The sequence below is a fragment of the Hylobates moloch genome, unplaced genomic scaffold (assembly GCF_009828535.3).
Source record: "Hylobates moloch isolate HMO894 unplaced genomic scaffold, HMol_V3 SCAFFOLD_1, whole genome shotgun sequence".
Taxonomy (NCBI): Eukaryota; Metazoa; Chordata; class Mammalia; order Primates; family Hylobatidae; genus Hylobates; species Hylobates moloch.
In genome coordinates, this window is record NW_026652276.1 from 205,666,562 (window position 1) to 205,689,187 (window position 22,626).

The 22,626-nt window shown below is 39.8% G+C and overlaps 1 protein-coding gene across 1 annotated transcript; it reads right to left on the minus strand.

The window, feature by feature from the left end:
* Positions 1–1,188: 1,188 nt before the first annotated feature.
* Positions 1,189–21,757, minus strand: GPR37 (G protein-coupled receptor 37). Its single transcript, XM_032761612.2, has 2 exons — positions 19,661–21,757; positions 1,189–2,472 (listed from the first exon to the last, which is right to left on the minus strand). The coding sequence occupies exons 1-2, from the start codon at positions 20,681–20,683 to the stop codon at positions 1,654–1,656; spliced, it is 1,842 nt and encodes a 613-aa protein (XP_032617503.1). The 5' UTR covers positions 20,684–21,757; the 3' UTR covers positions 1,189–1,653.
* Positions 21,758–22,626: the final 869 nt, after the last annotated feature.

The following is a 22,626-nucleotide window of genomic DNA, read 5'->3' on the forward strand; positions in this document are numbered from 1 at the left end:
ACAGTTGCTGATCTGCTCAGCAGCCAAAACCTAGCTCAGATGTCCTCTTGAGAAATTTTCCAAAGACCTATTACAGGGATCTACAAGAAGACAAGGGTGCCTTGTTTTAATTCTCCTGCAGATCCCACAGAATACCCACTATGGAGGGAAAAACCCCTTTGAAAAGTATTGGACTGGGAAAAAGGAGATAGCCTGGGCATTGCCATTTTAAGTTTCACCTGCACCAATCTCTTTAATGATTTTTAAATAACATCATGTTATAATTTGGAAAAAGGAATACTGACTTACTTATGCTGAGTAGAACAGAAATCAGCAAGCAGAAAATACGTTTTCCCAGCAAGAAAACTGGGTTCCCTATAACAAGATTTTTCTGAAGACAAAGACATCCAACTACACATCTTCTTTGGTAGCTTTTAAATATCACTGTGTCACTAGGTCATGGTCTCTGCCACCTGAGTTAGACATGTGTCCCACACAGCAAGCATCCTACACAATTGCTGCATTTTAAACTCCCGAAGAGGCAAAAGAGGGGATTCAAATGTTCCCAATGAAGGAGGTTAGGTTTTTTTATTCAGAGTTTATGAAGCATCAAGTTAAAGGTAGTATTTGAATGCTCTAATAAAAATATATAAATATGTTATTATTCCACTCCTATACTTTCATTGCACTTAAAGAAATTAAGTTGTATAGATTTCATCAAGTTTATTTTTCAAAAGGAGAAAAATTAGAACTCAGAGTGCTTTACGTAGGATTCACAAAGCTTCAAAGGTCAGTGATCAGAGGAAATCAGATGACAACTGCATTTTAAAATTCTTGATTCTGCCCATAATTCCCCAAGGGAAAATCTGTAGCTCTATGTGCTAGTTCAGAGGTGAATTTTTTAAAAAAGAAACTTTCTTCCTACTCTGCTATTTATGCATATTTTATAAGTATTCAGAAGTAATTTGACATCTATACCTGAATATTAAAAATACAGCTTTGTTTTAACATACAACATAGTTTTATGAATCATGCATATAAAATACTATTAGAAAAACTTCTTTGTAACATAATGATTGCCTGCCTTAAAAGAAAATACATTATAAAACAGTAAGGCCGGTTTTAAATTGTGCATAGAACCAGTAATTGTATCTTTAAGGCAATTAGAAGATTTATTGAATATTGGTTAAAAGCAGATTGACAATGACATTAAAGAATAAAGTGTAATTTATTTGGTGCTACTTTGTGAATGCTTCCAAGTACAAATCATCTCACAATACCATATACAACATACTTTCAATCACAACTCAAATATAAAATAACCTACAAAATCACATGGCTATAATCAATATACAGTAATTGTATTTTTAAAAGAAGAAAAAACGTTAGCAATTTTAAGTTAAGTTGCAGTAACTTTTTTCAAAGAAAATATTAGCACCATACCAGATAAAATGATCTAAAACTATTGGCCTTCTCGTTCTTCTTAAATAACTAAATAGAAACTTTTTTTCAAAGCACAAATATTAATTTGTAAAATCAGTTCTGCAGTAGTTAATATTTCTTTCTTTATTGTTTCTTTTTTGCATTTTTCCCTATAAGGAAAAACATGAATTAGAAACTTTCACGGGATATGAAAATCAAACAAATAAATCTGACCCAACCAAGTACTATCCTTCAGCAATGAGTTCCGACAGAAGCAAAAGTGGACATTTCACGGCGTATGGTACTGAAAGGCGAGAGTTCGAGTTCCGTGGTGTACTCGTTGTCATTGTCATCACTGGTCACCGTTGAAGACTTCTGAATGCATTCCTCACAGCAACAGCAGCAGCACTCCATGAAGGCCCGACTGAAGGGTTTGCAGAGACAGAAAAGGAGGACTGGGGTGACACAGGACTTAAAGAACAAAAGGAACTGGCTGATGATATTAAGGAGGTCCATTGTCTGCTGCGAAACCCCTGTAGCCATGTAGGCTGTAACGATGTTGCAGATATTTTCAGGAATAATGCAAAAGCCATATAAAATGGTCAGTGCCACTACCGTACAGTTCATCTGGCTCTCCAGTTGAATCTGCCGCTTATTCCCTCGGGTACAGGCTTTCTCTGCTTTGCGGATTTTCCTCGCAGTCACTAGAGAGCAAGTGATGGTGAAAAGCGTGGGCAAACAAAAGTAACAGCCAAAATACCACCAGAGTCTCGCACTGTCGTAGGTGAGGGCTAGAACATAGATGGTGTCCGGTAAATCAGGAGAGATCTTAATAATGCACCTTTCTGCCGGAGCTCGGCCACTAAACCCCAAATCCTCCTTGCTCAGCTGGCGGAGAACAACTTCTGGAAGTGCTAACAGTAGAGCTCCCACCCATATAACAGCGAGCTTGGCAGTTGTTGAGGAACAGTTTTCGATCATTTCATAGTACATCTGTACGTTGGTGGCAGCACGGAAGCGGTCTATGCACAGAGCACATAAGGTGAAGGTGGTGACTCCCAGAGAAGCGACCTGTGGGGGAACATAGAAGACATTTATTCCCGGTGTCCCCCGAAAGATCAAAGCACTAGGAAATAAATGCAGATTGGCAAAACCGTAAAAAAAAACCGGATAAATAAAAATAAGAGAGAGAGAGAGAACAGTCTTTCAGAATGAGGCATGGGTAACTGGGCTCAGGACATCAGCTGAATCATTGTAAGCATAAAAAAAGAAAACAAACTGTAGTGGTTTGAAGGTCATAGAGTGCAGAACATTTAGCACTGGAAGGATCCATAAAGATCAGCTAGTCCAATCCCTTTTTGTTATAGATCAGAACCCAGATACACTAAAAATTTTATTCACCACGAAAATGTCTGCCACTAGGAGATCTAGATAAGGAGTCAGAGTAGTGCAGAAATTCCCATTTTCATTGCTGACCAGGATGCTCATGTTTTCCAGTGTGAGGGTCAGTAGTGTGACTTACACACAGCAAACACTAGAGAGCTTATTGTCTCCAATGGACTAAATGATTAGAGGGCTCCTCCAATTTTTCCTAAACGCAAAATAAAGTATTACAATATTATTTTCAAAGGCATACACTTACGGAAAACAAGAAAGGGAAATTCTCCAGAGGCCAAAATCAAAAAGGAAACAAATTTCAAACAGGCCAGAGACCCCTCCCTCTTCATGCTGCGTGTTTGCCCTAGGGGCACCTGCCAATCCTGATGAGGGTTTCAAGTTAGTTTTAGCTAGAAAAGTGAGGCAAGGTGCCCAGGTACACAGAGACAGGAAATAGAGCTGGGGCCAATGTGGGTGGGGATTGGGTCAAAGACTCCCTATGAATTTGGAACTCCTCAAATGCTGACATCTTTAGAGGTGTAAAGGGAAAAAAGAAAGAGATACTGAAGAAATCTGCCTGGATGACAGGATTTGGGTCTGGATGAACTAGGGGAAAAGGAAGGAAAAAATGACAAATTCTAACCGGGAGCCTGAACTTACATGGTGTTAGGATTAGAATTTCCAGGATCTATGTGGCTCAGAAAACCACAATTCAAAATACAATTTAAAATAATCCCAGGCACCTGGTAAAAATCAAACATAAATCCACTCTGGAAGAATGCACTTTAAAACCAGGCCTCGAAAAATCCTATAGTTAAAATTCAAGGGACACGGGTTCACAAAATCAAGTCACAATATGCAAGAGACAATTAGCCACTATGAATTTATATGCCAAAGATACAGAATCAGACATAAGAAGTATATTTATCATAAAATAGGTATGTATATCAAATTTAAAGAAATAGGAGATACTAAAATAGAACATGTAAAAATACATGAAAATATGCAGAAAATAGCGAAAAAGAATGTCTAGATATCCCAAACACAGGAAAATTTTGGAGCAGAAAACTCTTTGACAATAACCACATGAAAAACTGTATTCAAAAAGGCACTGCTAAGCATATGGTCCAGACATCTAAAAAAATCAACATTTAAAGGTTAAGAACCAAAAATATGTACCTATTTTTTTTTTCACATAGAGGCTCTCCAGGAATGTAAACACATGTTCCTAATGTAAGCATGCTATCATTTCATTTACTTATAAAACATTTATTAAGCATTCTACATGTACTCAAATGGGGCAAACAGATACATATCCAACACAAGCACACATTTATTGATATCAACTCTATGCCGAGCACTATGCTTGGTATCGAGAAAATAGAAAGTTACAAGAAGCAGTCCCTTCCCTCAAGCAAATCATAGTCAACCAAGATGGGGACGATGGTTCTCAAAGTTACAACATAAACACAGCAATCACCTGGCAATATTAAACCTACTTAAATATTTTGGGGAAATTTTAAGTAATTTAATATGTAATAAATGTCATTATTTATATATTTAAACAAGAACAATGAGTAGAAGGTAAAATGTTAATAACGTTTCAGATAAAATATGAGACTAAAAGAAAATTCCCTGAGTGGATGGAATGCTTTGGTCTGCATCCCAGACAACTTGAATATATGCATTTGCTCTCCCCTGCTTGCTGCTAGGAAGGTTTAAGAAGCATGGTTACAGGCCATTCCCTGGTAAAGGGGCAGGGGAAATGTAAGTATAATGTTAATATCTAATTTTTTAAAAGTCAAAGGGATGATGTTGACAAAAGGGAAACCATTTGTCATACAATTTTAGTACTCAAAACATTAGTTGTTTATCTACTATATTCAAGCTGTCATTCTCCCCAGAGCTATGGCAACTTGCCTTGTGGATTCTGACAGTTCCAATGTCAAATATTCCTCCTTATATGCTACATATCAGATGGTGTCTACTAGTTCTAATATGGAAAATAAGGACATTGTATTTATGCCCTGACTACTCTCATAACTAGTAGTGGAGATAGTCTGAAAATGAGGTATAATGAGGTGTTAACTATATTAAAAGCAAAAATGAAAAAAAAATACGGCTAGCAAAGCTCTAGATCAGTGCAGATAAAGAGGCACAATTGGGCTTATAACCACAATTCTTATTCTCCAAATTTTTCAGAATGTCTCCCATAAACATTGGTATAAGAAACATCAACCTAATATGACTGCAAATGACAAAAAAAAAATCTCCACCTCCATCTTTTAATAATTAACTTTCAAATTAAAAATTGTTCACATTGATGAAAATTCATTTTGCATCTACGCTAAGGCACAAAATAATTCTAAAATTGAGGTCCACATTGTACAACTGTCTTATGATCATGTTTTAAAATGTCAGCAATTGCCATACTTAAAGACATCTAAGAACGGCTGGCCACTTCCTAAAATTCTGTATCAAACAGTATCATGTAGAAATTACAGTACATTAATTTATAGATTTTTGAAACTTGACATTTGTATATTAGTTTTTCAGATGTTTTGATTCATTTCTCTTAAGTCTGTTAAAAAAAAAACAAAACTTCTTAAACTATCGGAAACCCTCGTCAAGGCTTTCGTGCCATCTTCACTAAGGCAAATCTTTGTGCATGCTTCCCCGTCACTTTATAGCCCGAGTGAGTCCACAAATACAAGGCTACCAAAGTTTATGCTATGCATCCTTTTGAAATCATAAATAGGATTTCTATTAAAAGGAAAGCTCAGTAACATAAAAATACTGGAGACTCTGAGGAGAGGCAATCTTTTAGAGGCTCAGAACATCTATTTGCTTGGTGGTTTTCTATCATTACTTGCAAAGAACACACAATGCACAAAAGACAGCATCTTCTCTATTAATCTCCCTAGTTTTAAATCTACAGATTGAAAAAATATGGATCAATTATCACAAATGCTAGTAACTGCATACCTAACTCCAGGAAGTTACAAAGTCTTTAATGAAAGGTAACGGCAAATGCATGTGGGTGAACATGTATTAAGATGGGTGTGTTAGATTACCAACTCCTTAGATATCAGAAGCTGTGCTGCACATCCGCTCTTAATTAGAAGATGTTAACTGCCTAAGAAAGCAAAACAATGTTTTTCCAGGTTCTTTACCTTCAATCTCAAAAGACAACCAAAGCCAGGACAAATGTTAAGCAAGATTTACATGTATTCCAACTTATCATCAAGAATTCTACACTGTGTTTTATCTGAGGATGCTCAATTCTTCAGTCATATTCCCAAAAGCTTTAGTACCAAGTCAAAAGCTCAAACATATATGATCTGTAGTCTTTTTGATAAATCATGAATTAAGGAATCCTCCCCAGTTTTCACATACAAATTTCAAAAAGCTCCTATATCCAGGCTTCTGTTTTCAAATTGAACTTTTCTCTGATAGTACTCTCTGCAGTTAGGATCCAGCTGCAACAGGGTAAACAGTCCAGAAAGGTCACAAGAGCAACAGAGAAAGTTGTTGAAGGAGCCAATGAAGAAAGCAGCACTGCTCCAAATGCAGCTAGCACTCGGGATGCAGTTGCTCTTGGCAACTCCATCCCAAATGCCAGTCCTAGACATCTACTCTCTCCTGCTGCCACTGCCTGCAGTGATATTACTTCAGATCTTTTTTCTGTAAATTCACTTACACACTATATTTTATGGTGTGAAAGAGCAAGAAATGTACAAAGGCCTTGTCAGTACTTTTCCAAATTATTTATAGGAGGCAGGCCGGGCGCAGTGGCTCATGCTTGTAATCCCAGCACTTTGGGAGGCCGAGGCGGGCGGATCACGAGGTCAGGAGATCGAGACCACGGTGAAACCTCGTCTCTACTAAAAATACAAAAAAATTAGCCGGGCGTGGTGGTGGGCGCCTGCAGTCCCAGCTACTCGGAGAGGCTGAGGCAGGAGAATGGCGTGAACCCGGGAGGTGGAGCTTGCAGTGAGCCGAGATTGCGCCACTGCACTCTAGCCTGGGCGACAGAGCGAGACTCCATCTCAAAAAATAAATAAATAAATAAAATAAACATATGTAAAGAAGTAACTGCACACCTCAGAAATTAATTGATAAAAATCATATGAATAATGAGTGGCATTCTAATTTCTGCTTACTCAAACATGAAATCTATCCATGTAATTAAAATTCCTAGATGTTGGAGCAACATGAAAAGATTTCTATCACAATTTTGAAATGTACTTGTTTACATACAGCTTATTAAAAATTCTACCAAGATGAATAGTGCAATTATGTGCAATTATAAAACTGCATCATGAACGCCAGATCTTCTGCATTTAATGACCATATCTGATTGCTAAAATTCAATATCACCATGAAATATGCTCTCGGGAGTAAAGCTGTTAAGCATTGGCTTAGACGGGTAGTTCTTTGAAGCAACATCCTGAGAGACTGAATGAGTAAGATGCAATCTCTTATTAATTAAACTGCAATGGGAGGAATAATTAACAGCAACAAAAGCAGAACTGTAAACACTTTTCAGAGACAAGACTATTAATTTTGAGAATTTCAAGATCAGAGGAAAATTAGAAACAAAATTTTAACTATTGGGGAAAATAAGATATTGAGCATTTTGAGAGGATTGGCATTAGAATACAGAGACAGCAAAGGAATCAAAATAAACAACTCTTAAGATCTTTCAAACAACAATGTTCTGCTTTTCTTTGTGTCCCAGAGTAACAACAATAAAGCTCCTTCAGCTCCCACCCAGCCCACATGTGGAGCAGTGAGGCTTTGGACACCAAAATGAGCGGTTTAGGGTCATTCTTCTTGATCACCCCTAAACTGTTCCCATTATTATGCCTTTATTGAACACTGTATTACTAGCAAAGAGACCACTGCATTAGCACAATGCTATATGTGTGTGTGTCTTGTTTTTAAGAGAGAAAGAGAGAGAATCTATAAAATATACTGTAGCTGCTGCTGGGAACAATGATGAATAAAGCAGGAATTTTATTCTCAAGAGGTTTGCAATCCATGACAGAATTTCTTGACTATCTCCCACCTGCTACCATGCAGCCAGCAAGTTGCTTTATATATGGAGTGACTCATTACAGTCTACTAGGCAGAGAGGATTGACTAACAGTTTCTGGCATGCTCACTGTGACTCCCCTTGATCTGGGACATATCCATGTTTGCCTGGAGACTGCAGCTGAGAATCACTAGTTTAACAAGATTGGAAGACAAACATAATTTCACAATATCTCCTAGGGAAATTGCTACAGATGTCTAACTTTACAGGCTGACCAAATTATAAAACCTCTCATGATGTATAGTTGCATTTCAAGAGATATGACCTAATTCTTTGCAAATATCATCTATGCCCTACTTAGTCTATTAGACTAGGATAACCTTGGGATTGTCAGTTTGACTGTTTATTAACAATGCAGTACAGTAATGATTTGTATTTTAACTGAAGTATCTATTTAAATCCGTGGGATACAAGGATGGTACAAAAAGGAAAGAGAACTTGAAGACCACCTGGAATTCATGTCTAAATGTACTCTTTGTTGCTCTTGACATACATAGTAACCCTTGTAAAGTTGTAAAAGTTTGCTCCTGTGTAGGAAAAAAAAATAGCCCAGGAAGGATTGCCATTAGCTTTATACGTTACTTTAGTCATTTAGAAAATCATTAAATAAATCATTTAAAGTTTGGATGGGTTTCTTAAGTTTTCTCTTAAATGATAATATAGAGATAATAGATAAATTTTCTCTTATAATGATAATTTTAGGGGTAAAATTTATGCTATTACAATATTTACTCATTTAGAGATTTATAAGATACTGGGGAATGAATACTAAGGGCTTAAAACACTCATATTATAAAATAATTTTATTATATTCTATATTTTGAATGTTTTTCTAACTAACAAATCTCCACTTTGAAGTCATCTAAAAAGGTTTATTCCTAATTACAGTCAAGGTGCAATTGGCTCAATTTAATGATCCAGATATTTCAAGGGACATTCCAGATGTTCAATATTCAAGCGACATTCAATACTCTGACAGATGAGTTCTCATCTTCTCCTTGCCTCAGTTTTCTTAATAAGGAGCAAGGTAATATGTATTTCTCCCCTTATTGTGGATGCAGATATGATACACTATGAAAGTCTACCATGAAATGGAAAAAAAAAAGAACCTATAAAGTATGGAGGATTTTGAAAATATAATGGAAGTTTTTGTGAATGGCTTCTTGAGTTACGTTTAAATTTTGTTATAGAAAGAAACAACAAAAAACAGGTAGTTTGGTTAGGATAATGAAGGAGTACAAATACAGTCACCCGCATGGAAATGATACGGGTCCTCATCTAGTCCCTTATCACCACTGGCAAGACTGAATTTAGAGAAACCCAACTTGGTAGTTATGAGAACCATAAATATACCTCAGCTTTTAAATATTTTGTCCCTCTGTTAAACATGTATTTATGAGATCATGAGTCCCAAATTTTGGTTCAGCACCTATGCTGTCCAACTTAAGACAGCTACTTTATACCCCTGATGAGAAATTAACCCAGTCAGTAAGTTACATGACAACAATGACTTTGGGGAAAGATTCAGAGTGAAACTCTCTCTTGATAAAATAAGAAAAAATGTATCGCTCTTTCCAGTAATTTTACGTCCCACGTTTCCCTAGGTTTCTCTTAAAAAAAAATACAAACAGAAAGAAACTTATAAGGCAAAATACTTAATAAAAGGTATAGAGCATACTTTATAAGTCAAGATATAACTAGATTTCATTTTTCCCACTGCTCAAGTTTCTAATTTAAAGCAACTATCAGGACCTGAGGAACCTGGGCTACCATAGCCACTTTGTGCTACATTAAATCTCTGTTCATTCAAAATGATATGAAGAAAGAGCCCATGGGTGCTTTATGAAAAACAGTAATCTACAGAGATCCCGTCTTAGTTACTGCTGCATTTCTCAGAAGCTTACTGCAGACAAGTAAAAAACGATTAAAAATGAGAGCAAGATGTGAAGTAGACAACACAGAGCCCATAAAATACAAATCATAAAGTAAATTGTGTCTTTCGCAAAACTTTCTGGTACAAATCAGTGATAACACTGATGGGAAAAGAAAAAACAAAAGTGTCCTTCTAAGCAAAATTGCCTTCCTATGAAATTGAATCTACATGCTTGAGTACAGTGAAATGACTAGAATACACTGATTTTTATAAAACAGGAAAATTTCTAACCAAGGTCTTGTTAACTGCATTCTAGGCTGGCTTATATTTTACATAAAAAATCTGTAAGTACATCTATTTATGTGCTGTCCTTTGTTTACAAGTAACCCTCAAAACAAGGGCATTATTGTTAAGAAAACCCATTCATTTGGGCCGTGAATGATAACCTATTATGTCAGTGGTTACAGGCCTAACGACCAGTCAGGAAAAGAGCAGGATGAGCCCAGGGTAGAACCTCTAAATGGCTGGAGCTTGTATGCCTTTGGCTTCTTCTTGCATTTTTCCATTATCCTTGTCCTTGCAGCATTTCAGGACAGCTTCCCATGGGAGATACTTTTTTGAGCACGAGTCAGGGAGCAAGTTTATTAGAGCCACTGTTTATCAGACTGCTCTGAATAAGATGATCTTTTGCAAAAGGTCTTCATTTTGGAGTGTATGCAGATCATGATACTATGGCAGTGACACACTTCGATTAGTATTTCTAAACCAAAAGCAGAGAAGAAGAGACTTTCCTCACCCCTTACATTCACGTATACACTGCTTGTGCACTCTCTGGAATGAAACAGAACTCTGGCAGCCACTCTTCCACAGTCAAAGAGAAGACTTCTTATCCTTATCAACTGATATTTAGTCTGATATGCCCACATATAATAAATAACCATTTATTTCTAATATACTCAGACTATTCAATTTATACATGATTCCCAATGCCATGGGGGAAAAATATTTTGAAAGCATCAACTATCAACTGTCATTATTGCCTCATTCTCCACCTTCTTTTCTTTTGCCTAAGCTTGATACCACACTTTCCTTATTTTAAAAGCCATTTAAGACTATTTAAAAATCAACATATTCTCCCAAAACTTGTCTTGATTCCCTAAATCCTCTTTTCCTTTATAGTCCTATCTTGAATTAAGGTTTCTTACCAATTATGATGTCTATAGCACAGTACATTCCTTATATGGTTAAAAAAATTCATTTAACTACAACCTGTCTAACATGTTATAATTCCTATCAATCTGTCAGGTGTTTATTAAAATAAAAATGTAAATGAAACAAGATTAGCATCACTTTAAGACATAAACCATCTATATTAGATTCTAAAGATTCCATGTTTATTCTCAGTAATTACAAAATCATTTCAAAATGTAATATTTCCCCCAAGCCCACAGTCCAGCTTTCAATCTTTGGTATTATTATGATGTTCCTAATTAATCTTAAAGTGACCTGGAATTTCAGTTCCTTACCTTGGGGTTCTGATGAGTTTCCAAAAAGCAGTGACACATTTTTACCTATTTCCCTTTCTGACTAATGATATTGATTTGCATTTGTGAACTCAAACTAAAAACAAAATTATGTATAGTTAGGTCATCATGATTTTAATAAAACTGAAAAACCATATTTTAGGACAAAATTTATCTGCTTTTAACCAAAATTTCACTATTGGTAGTCTGTTAAGGAAATTTCTTTCTTGATGCAATCTTCTTATAAAAGGCAGTTATTTCTAAATCGCATATCTTGATGCGAATTGGCTTATCAGATGCTTTTCCGATATAAAAAGGATTTGAACTAGGGAGACAATAGTAAAGACAGGCCCTGAAGATGGGAATTGATGAGGAAGGGGCTATTTTGACAGAAAAAAAAAAAAAAGTAACATCCCCGAGTAGAGTCACAGACCTAATAAGAATGTCTCATTCTAGGCAGGGATCAAATCAATGACCTTGGCCTCATTAATGAATGCTATGAACTATTCAAGTGTACAGACAGATAACACTGAAAACCATTACAAATTCACAAATGGAAAGTATTCTGTCTCAAGAACAAGACTGGCACAGTGATCATATCCTGTGTTTTATGGAAGTTTATGAACAGTATCTACACTTACTCTGCAAATAAAAAAAGACCCTCCATATTTGAGGTTGCAGTAATCCCATTCTCAACTCCACTCTGAAATTTTGGATGAGATCATCTCTTCTGGCACAAAGAATATTATTCCAATTAGGATATTTAAGAGTTAGTCTTGGCAACAAGGTTGAGTTCATTATTGGACCTTGGCAGCTCAATTCATGGGAAGTGAAATGACAGGCGCATCCCTGGAGGATGGAGCAGAAGTGTAGAGGCAGAGACAAACTGCATGGCATAGCTGCCTTCCCATCCCTCTCCCACAATCTACATCCCAGACACAGGTCCATGTGCTTCCAATGGGATACTGTTAAATCAGGTTGCCGCACATAAGACGAATGCCATTAAAGGTGTAAAAATTGTATCAAGGTCCATGCAGCCTAAGTATGAAAGCAAAGGTAGACCCTCACCCACTCAGCCCTTTGGTAAACTTATAAGCTCATATCTGTTTTACTTCTGCAGACACACTTGCTTCCTTGTCTCTGTGGAAGGATACTTTGCTGACATAGCAGGATACCTTGGAAGCCCTCAGGAGCTCAGAATAAATCTTCACTCTGATTATGTGCTTGAGAGATTAATCCAGTTCTTGAGAAAGTCCATTCATCATGCTCCCCTTTCCTCGACTCCACAATGGAGTCTAAAGTAATCCCCTTGTCCATCTTCTTTCTTAGGTTCTCCAAGATCAGGTTAAACAATTTGTACATGTTTTGATTTTTTCAGAAGAAAAGGACTCAATTTTATATACTGTTATTACATTGCCAAATAAGCCATTCATTTAAATAAAATGTTTAACTTTGACGTATTTAATGTCCTTATAGCTAATAAGGACTAATTGTAAAGCAGAGATAGATATCCTAGGCACTGGCACAAATTCCATATTTTAAAAGAAATTTCTAGAACTGAACTATCTGCTGAATTATTTTGCCAATTATTATTATGGGCTTTCTATCCTGCGAAAGCTAAAGAAAATAAAAAAGCAAGAATTAAAAGATTTTCACATTTGTAACTTTTCATCATGGATCTAGGCTGTATGGGCATTTATGAAGATTAATAGTAAGAATATAATTGAAAAGAATTAGAGGGAGCACAGTTTTCCCTTTAATTTCTCCATCTCTGGTCTTAACAAGTACAACTGTGACTTGACCCATTTCAGTGCCATTTCTGAGCTTCCACGATGCTTTTTTCAAACCTCTATTATAATATTCATCATGGTGTTGAATATTACTTTACTTTTCTGTAATTTTAACGGCAGTGGCTCATCTATGATATTCATCTTTGGAAACTTTTCCCCCTCTTCCTCTATTGCCTTCTTCTCCTGCCCACTCCTAATAGTACCTCGCATAGAAGAAAAGCCAGGTAAACATTTGATAAATCAATGAATGGTGAACAAATGAATAATGATGACACCTATGGAAAAGGATTACAGAAAATAATAAATTATTCAAATTGTTCTTTAATCAGTTATTAGGTGCTGCTGTTTTATATATAATCCTTAAAAGCTGAATGCCAGACAGTATCTATAGAAGGGAAGTAAAAAAAATCAATTTTCCTATTTATAATTCATTGACAAGCTTTAGAAAAGGACACATTCTCATTATGATCAATGGCTAAGGAAATTATTTGGATTCCTTATTTGAATATTATAAAGCTTTTCTTTCTTGTGGAAGATCCAAATTCAGTTAACTTCACTATACACCATTCAGAAATGGAGTTATAAACAAAAGCACACTCTAAGAAACACTTTTCTTCCTGTTAGAGTCATCAGCTAAATATTTTCATTTGCATAGGAATATAGAAAATTACTAAAAGATTAATGGGAAGTCATATTTGTTCAGCACCATTCTCATATATTGAATACATTTTCCCTAAGAATACTATTAGTAACTTTAAAATTGCTCAAAAAACAGTATGTTTCCACTGAAAAGTCCAGCAGAATATCTAATGGCTAATCCACCTCTCAAAGAAAATTTACCATATGCCATGATAAATGTTCTATTACTTGAATACAGGCATTCTAGGGAAATCTGTGTAGAATCAGATAGTTGTATGGCACTGTCATCTTCAACCTCCAAAAACCCTTCCTTTCTTACTTGTCAGTGCTAGCTACAATCTAAGGCAATGAAAGAGCCATTTGTTCCACTCAATTTAAAACCAGTATTTCTAAAGTCATTGGAGAAGCTGGTTCCTCTCATTAGAAAAGATTCTAGACTTGTCACAAATTATTCCCAGACCAGAGGCCATGGTAAGACATGTTCCCTTTATTCTCCCTCCACCTCTGTGCAGGAGTTTTATATCCCAGTAAACTAAAAATACAGTTAGATCTGGGGTTATCTCATTATAATTATTTGAAGCCTTCTGCTCTACAACACACCATGAAGGTGTGGGTTCTTTAAACTAAAGAGAATCTTGATCATTCAAAACCTCCAATTAATGCCCAAACAGACCTTAATCTGTTATCTGGGATCTGGGTCAGATGATACCTTGATTCTGACTTCCATTAAATAATGAGCAGTTGCCATATTCGATGTCTGAATTATTTGAATTTTTTTTTTTTTTGAGACAGGGTCCCACCTAGGCTGGAATGCAGTGGCATGATCATGGATCACTGTAGCTTCAACCTCCAGGGCTCCAGCAATCCTCCTACCCCAGCCTCCTGAATGGTTGGGACTACAGGCATGCACCACCACATCCCGTTAATTTTTGTATTTTTTGTAAAGATGGGGTTTCGCCATGTTGGCCAGTCTGATCTTGAACTCCTGGGCTTAAGTGATCTGCCTGCATAGGCCTCCCAAAGTGCTGGGATTACAGGGGTGTGCCACCACACCTGGCCCAAATTATTTGGTTTTAAACACTTGTTAGATTCGTAAGTGAATGGTAGGTATAGTAGGGAACTCCTCTGCCGTTCTCCTATTGCAATCCACACCCACACTTATCTCCACTTCCCCTAATACACATAAAAGCACACTACATATACAAATTTTGTTTTGAGTATAGTTTTTTTCTTTTTTTTTTTTTTTTTTTGAGACAGAGTCTCGCTCTGTCGCCCAGGCTGGAGTGCAGTGGCGCGATCTCTGCTCACTGCAAGCTCCGCCTCCCGGGTTCACACCATTCTCCTGCCTCAGCCTCTCTGAGTAGCTGGGACTACAGGCGCCCGCCACCACGCCCGGCTGATTTTTTGTATTTTTAGTAGAGACGGGGTTTCACCGTGGTCTCGATCTCCTGACCTCGTGATCCGCCCGCCTCGGCCTCCCAAAGTGCTGGGATTACAAGCGTGAGCCACTGCGCCCGGCCGAGTATAGTTTTTTTTCTTGTGACTAAGTAACAAACCACTTTAAAATGATGTGTCTAGGAGGATGGCCATCATCTATCCAAATTTTCTTCTCTCCTATCCGGCTTTTCCTACCATTTCATTTGTCCTTGGACTTTATGAGATTTATTATTAGCCATAAAGATGTCATAATCCTGGAATAGAAAGGGAAAAGTCATCAACTACAACAGTTCCCAGAACATTCTCACTCACAGCGATATTAAACATCATAAAACTTCCTTTCTCACAATAGACCTTGGAAGCTGGGTGCTATCCTCAAGCTTTAGGCCAACAAATTAAAATAGAAAGAGGAGTTGAATGCAAATTACAAAAAGTACAAAAATAAAGAAATACCTCATATTTTTCTACAAATCTCCCCCAAAATTCCACAATTCCCTTCAGATTATGCTAACACTCAAGCTGTAGAAGAGAAAGAACTGCGGTAGAAAAGAAAAATAAAGCAAAAGAGAAGCTGGGAGAAAAAAATTATAAAAATCAATCATAATCAATTGAGAATGAAATTTAAAATTAACTATGAAAAAATTAAAAATAAAAACACTGAAAAAGGTTAAACATATTACTGGAAAATGGTAAATGCTATGTCATAAATCTATAAGAAGGTATTATAAATAGTTTTAAAAAAAGGAAAAATAGCCAAGAAATAAAATAAGTATAAGAAAGTAACAAGTGAAGGAAAGGCAAAATTTAGAAATATGAAAGTAGACATGATGTCAAACAAATTTTAAAAGTCTTGAGGTCAGAGGCAAAATTTTGGAAGCGGATTTGGAGAAAGTTTGAACAAATGTAATACATTTGTAATGTCCTTCACCAATCTAACATACTTCATGATTTTAAGAACATAAAATTTAACCTATATAACTTTTTGATCATTAATCATGCTAGGCACATTAAAAAGTAAGGTTGCCTCGGATTATGGCAATTTTAAAAATTTTAATTAACTACCAATTGCAGAACTTACTGACAGTTTATGAGAAACAAAAGAAGCTATACATTTCATTATATAACAGACGATATTTACCGGTTTTTATTTTTTCCTGTCTAGTGGATAAAAAAAAAGAAAAAAATGTTCAGATGCCAAGGAGCAGAAAGGAAAAGAAAACACTCACTGGATAAAGCCTGTGCTTCATACACGTTTGTCTAATCAGCAAATATAAATATGAAGCATTGAGACCAAGGGTCTGGTGGCTACTGACTAGGTATATATGTTTAGGATAGTCTCTGAGCTTCAAATTCATCTTTAAAATGAGGGAGTTGGATTAGAACATTATCTATGTCTGATTTAACATGATTGTTCAAAAGCTACTGTAAGCCAGGCGCGGTGTCTCACACCTGTAATCCCAGAACTTTGGGAGGCAGAGGTGGGCAGATCACAAGGTCAGGAGATCAAGACCATCCTGGCCAACATGGTGAAAGCCCATCTCTACTAAAAATACAAAAAAAATTAGCCGGGCATGGTGACACGCGCCTGTAGTCCCAGTTACTTGGGAGGCTGAGGCAGAATAGCTTGAACCCCTGAAGCGGAGGTTGCAGTGAGCTAAGATCGTGCCACTGCACTCCAGCCTGGTGACAGAGCAAGCCTCAATCTCAAAAAAAAAAAAAGCTACTGTAGTGGATGCTGTGGTGTTCTACCCAGACAGCTCCCTCCAAAGTCCTTCAAGAATGAAGCACTGATTCCTCCAGCTGCTGGGGCTATTGATTGACAGTGCTTAGCTGCATCCCTCTCTAGGAATTGCCCTTGACCAAAGAGATCCACCCAACTCAAGGTTATACCCCATCCTGGAAGCAGGCTTGCATCCAATGCCTTACATCTAATGACTGGTCCATAAAGAGATGTAAAGTCTGAGCCCTCTTGCCTCGATTTGGGATATGGCTGCATGGCCATCCCAGCCCTAAAACTCCTAATGGTGTCAGCTGAGGTCTCTGTGGCAATTGCATCACAGTTCAACTTCTCCCTTTGCGCACCCAATCCTGCTTTCTTCTTTCCCTAATAGGTATTGAACCTGAGAGCACAACCCAATAAACTTGATGCCCCAATAAATCTACATCTCAGGGCCTGTTTTTGCAGGAACCCAACGTAGAAGAAACCCTAAATACCTCTTGCTTTTGTGAAAACATCAGTGCCTCCTGGAGACACACTTTTATTTTGAGATTTGGACTGTAGTTTTTGTTCTCAGTAATCAGGAATTATGAAGCCAGCAATATTGTCCAATAATTATTTTTATAAACCATTATAAAATTATTTCAGAGTAATAAGGATTAGGTAGAAATATAGAAACGCTACATATTAAGATGTTCATTCACTATTTCAACAGTAAAAATGTATATTATACTGTAATTTTAAAAAACAAACAAATGAGTGAATTTTTTAAGCCTTTGATTCCCTAAGAAAAATAAACGCTAGCACTAACAACTGAAAAATAGAGAAAGCTATTCGGATGGGGAAAAATTAAGCAAAAATAGAGAAAGTAAAAGACTTTACTAATAATAAGAGGCAAAAAACAAAGCACTCTTAAGGAGGAGCTGATTAAATTAAAAAGTAAAATACAAATGAAAGAAAGTATTACATTTGTACGAACTCAGAATTACGGAGAAAGAAAATTAAAATAAGTACATAATAAATGCCATTGCTCAAAATGCTTATATCTCATTAAATTAACTAAAGTTTTTATATTCTTTCCTGAATTTGATATTCTTTTCTTCTAAGGTGTTCTTTCAAGAACTTTGGTGTTTTTATTTTTCTTTCCCCAATTTCTTTTTTCTGTCCTATTGTTTTTGCCTCTAGTGTATACAGATTTCTACATGTCCAGTACATCGCCAGTGAGATAAACCAATGCACTTCTCTGTCATTGAGGTACCTCTTTGTCCACTTTATACTTTTGTCTCTTTCTTGCATAAGTCAATTTCTTCTGATAAAAAAAAAGAAAAAAAGAAATTTGAAACTGACCTTGAAGAGGCAGTTTGGTAAATAGACACATATTCTCTAACATGAGTTCAACTGGCTCCTTCACAATTCAAAAATGAATTGTCTACCAAACAAAGTAGATGTTTCAGAGATACGCCAAGCTTGGCAACAGGAGAAATCATGGACGCTGCTAAAGTAGCAACAACAGCTGATTTCGTAGTCATAGAATGATCCTGCACCTGATCCCTGTCAAGATAACAGAGGGTCTTATTTACTGTCTCCAGCTTTGGTCCCTCTAAGTAGGTACTGTTTTCTGTTTACTTATCCCCCAGCTTTAGGCCTGGAACAATGTTGAACATAGTGTCACAGGCCCTGGTGCCAGACAGGATCAGGGGCTGCGGAATATTTACAGTTTCCCTTCTTCTGCTTGCATAAATGAAATGGACAGTCTGAATGGAGAAAATCAAGGGCCAGCTGGCTAAAAACACAACTGGCAGCAAAACAGTTGGGCCCCTTCCAAGAGCTGGTGTTTAAAGAGAGGCCATTTAAAGAGCAAATTCCACCTACCACAATAGTGGGCCAGGACACTAGCTGTAGGATGAAACAATGCAATTTCACTCAAAATGATTTTTGTTTCCAAAGTTTGGAAACTAGATGTGCCCCCTTCTTCTCAAGAAATTTTCTAGTCTTAGGGTCAATCCCTTAAAATAGCCAATCTTTCCACCCATAACAAATAACAAATGTGTAACTTTGAGAATGTTAAACAAATTATGTGCCACGCTGGCCAAAGTCTTACTTTTGCTTAAGTTCACGCAAACACACAAAAATAAAATTAAGAAACCGAGATGGGAAAAGAGAGAAACAAAAAATGACTTAAGAATTTAGATGGGATAGCATGGAAGACAGCCAGACACTTAAACTCATTTGAGAGGTTATTAATATATCATGAGGCCAACTGACAAACATAATTTTCTTTTTTTCTTTCTTTCTTTCTTCCTATAAAATGTTACTCCAACTTTGCTGTTTAAGAAAAAATGCAATAATCTTCTTGGGGGAAAACTCACATTGAAGCACTAGGTAACTAGTACACAAATGCTAATGCTAATGTTTTGTTGTTGTTGTTGTTTTCTTGTAGGCTCTGATGACGACAACCGTAGGCTGGCCATTTATTTAACCCTAAAATCTCTGACAAGTGCCAAATCAGAAATATGCATAACACCATATTCAGGGAGATAGATTTATACTCAAAACAATTCTGTATATTGTGAGATTATCATTTTTTTACAGCCCAGGAGCAGATGAATTTGAAAGTGATTTCGCGAAGCTGCCTCTTTTTGTATATACATACATGCATAAGTGATTGGAAAGAGACATGAAAGAGGGCCCCAGATAAAAAGGAAAGACGTTCAGCTAGATAGGTCCATCCAGCAGCAGTTCTCTGATGCTATAATCCCGAAAACAGATAAAGCCAATAGCTTGAGACCCCCTGGAAGGCATTACCTCTATATAGGGCACGATCTTGCAGGAGAAGTCCTCCAGCAGCCACTTCTTGGTCAGCTCGTGGAAGATGACCAGCGGAAGGCAGAAGAAGATGATGAGAAAGTCCCAGAAGGCCAGGTTGGCCAAGAGGGAGTTGGAGATGCTCCGCATGTAGTAGTTGTGGCACACGATGCACATCACCGCCAGGTTGCCAATGATGCCGGTCCCGAAGATCACCACGGACAGACACATGACCGCGTAGGCTCCATAGGACTCCTGGGTCAGCGGGTAGAAGGGGTTCTTCAGTCTCACGCGCCGGTTCGTGCTGTTTCCCCGGCGGGGACCCCCAGGCTCATGGATTCCTTCATCCAAGGATCCATTCTGGGCCAGCGCCCGGCCCGGGAGTGCAATTGTCCGCCCTTCGTGCCCCGCCAGTCCATTGGCCGTCTTGGACGGGGACTTGTGTTGGGAACCCTGGAGTTTCCCGGCTCTCCTTGGCCAGTAAAAAAGATCGCTGGCTCCAGGCACTGTCTTCACACTCTGCTCCTGGCTGCGCCCGGAAATGCCAGCGCCTCTGGGACCCTTCTCTTCCTCCTCTGAGATCTGAAGGAAGAGCTGGAGGGCCGTGGGGTTCCCTCTCCCCAAAGTTTCAGAAGGCTCCTGACCCCGAGCACCTTTCCACCTCCAGGGGCCAGGTGGCCTGGTTGGAGGTCCCGGGGGTCCGGCTGCCGACGCCTCCGCCCCTCTGCCTGCAGCCGGGTCACGGCCTGGGGCCGCCGGCAGGTCCCAGGAGGCCGCCGCAAGCAACGCTGCCCCCTGCTCCTCCCTGGGTGCTCGGGCTGGCAGAACGTCTCTTGCAGAATTTCCCGGTCCCCAGGCGTCCCTGCCGCGGCGCTGGATCACTGTAGGTGCACAGCTCTCCCCCAGACAAGTTACGTTCCTGGACGCACGGGCGACCCCGAGGGCAGAAGAGGCAGACACCTTGAGCAGTAGCAGAAGCAGTAGCCGCGACATGCGGGTGAGAAGCGCGCCCGGGGCTCGCATGGCTTGGTGAGGGCACACCCGGCAGCCGCAGCTCCTGCTTAGTTAGGATCGACACCTGCTGCCGAAGTTGCTGCTGAGAGTTAGGCACATGTCACATACTCACCCCCGCCCGGGTAGCGGGGAACCGGAGATTACGGGGATAGCGGAAGATGGGTCTTGGGGGTCACACACACGCCCCCTACAATCCTTCCTCCTTTTGCATCTTGTGCATTTCTCAGCCAAGTCCCAGCGAGGTATGCCCTCCAAGGTTCGTAGAGGGAATAGGCTACTCCCGGTGGCTGACCTTGAAAAGTTGCAATCAACACCTGACTGTTGACTACTGTTGAGACTCGGGGGAGCCCAGACGAAGCCCCACACTCCTCACTGCCTTTGGGTGGGGGTGGTGGCCTTCTTGGTAACAGTTGCTCTGCCTATTTACATCCTTTCGACAGTGTTTGATCCAGTTGCAAGCCGAGGTCTCTAGAGGAAAAGAAAAACAAGTCCCCCTCCCCCAGACGACTGGCAGTCACAACCCCGCTGCCAGCTCTCTGGAAACAGGTTTCAAACAGTCCGAAGCCGTGCTGATGCGCCGGCGAAACTCTTGCCCCACCTAACCCCAGCGACTTGAGAGCCTACTGCTGCCGAGGAGAAGCGGGATTCCAACCCCGCGGCCACTGCCAAAGTTGCTTCTCCTCCAGCTCAAAGTTGACGACGGGGCGAAGCGGGCTGCTGGACGGCGTGCCGCCGCAGAAAAGGAAATCGTGCGGAGAAGAGGGCTTCGCTCGTCGGTGGACAGTGCCGCTAGCCGCGGGAGCTAGTCACTGCCACAGCGGGCGCAGCCCGGACGGGGAGGGTGGTGCCTGGAACCGCCGCGGGCCAGGCAGTGCGCGGCCGGGAAGGGGAGGTGGCCCGGCCTCGCCCCGCGCTCCAGCCGCTGCGCGCGCCCGCGAAGCTTGACTCTCCGCTCGTTGCCTCCTCCCACTCCTTCGTCTCCTTCTCGGAGAGATACTGGTTTGTGGGGAGACGGGATCCCCTGGTGGTTCGCCACTCACTAAACCCACACACGTTTCATTCAAGCCATTCGTAGCGGCTTCCACTAGGAGGAGCTGGGAGGGAACAAGGGCGGAGGCGCGGAGCCTGCGCGGCTCGAGGCTAGGGATGGGCGGGATAGGTTAATTCCCCAGCTGTCGAAACCAGCCTGACAGGTCCCGGAGCCCGGGCTAGGGGCGGGTGCGGGGCGGGAGTGGGGGGTGGGGGTGGGAACGGGAATATCAGAGCGGTCGGGGGAGGGAAGGGAGGAGGGTAGCAGGGGAGTGAGCAGCAGGGTCCCCTCCAATCTGTCGCGGCTGATGCGCATGCCCAGGTCTCAGCTCTGGGGGGGGGGGGGGGGGGGGGGGGGGGACGGGGGTTGGGCCGCGGGGAGTAAGAAGGTGAAACCTCACCTCAGGTATTCCCTAGAGTGAGATAGGAGAGAATGGGAGCTCAGAGGTGTCAGTCATAGAGAATTACCAGTTCCAGGATTGAGATGCAGAGCGAGAATGCTCAGGATGCACCGTTACCTTTAACACTGAGTTGGGAAGCATCCTACCATGGGTTACTTCGTACCACCCAGAGCATAGTGAGGTAGTTGTATTTGATGAAGTAGTGGGAAATGACTGGAGGCAGAACATTACTTGAACAGCACTCCCAGCACAGCTGTCCATGCCTTTCCAACCTTTCTACTATACCCCACAACCCTGTCAAAACTGTCAGGGCATAGCTAATAAAATAGACAAAGAAGAGAAAATGATAGAGGAAGAAATAAACACATTATGAATTTTTTTTTTAAACAGAGTCTTGCTGTGTCGCCCAGGCTGGAGTGCAGTGGTGCGATCGCGACTCACTGCAACCTCCACCTCCCCGGGTTCAAGCGATTCTCCTGCCTCGGCCTCCCAAGTAGCTGGGACTACAGGCACCCACCACCA

Coding starts and splice junctions, on each gene's coding strand:
- GPR37 (XM_032761612.2), bottom strand. CDS start 20,683: ATGCGAGCCCCGGGCGCGCTTCTCACCCGCATGTCGCGGCTACTGCTT. Junction 2,473..19,660: donor AGATCGTGCCCTATATAGAG/GTAATGCCTTCC, acceptor GTTCCCCCACAG/GTCGCTTCTCTGGGAGTCAC.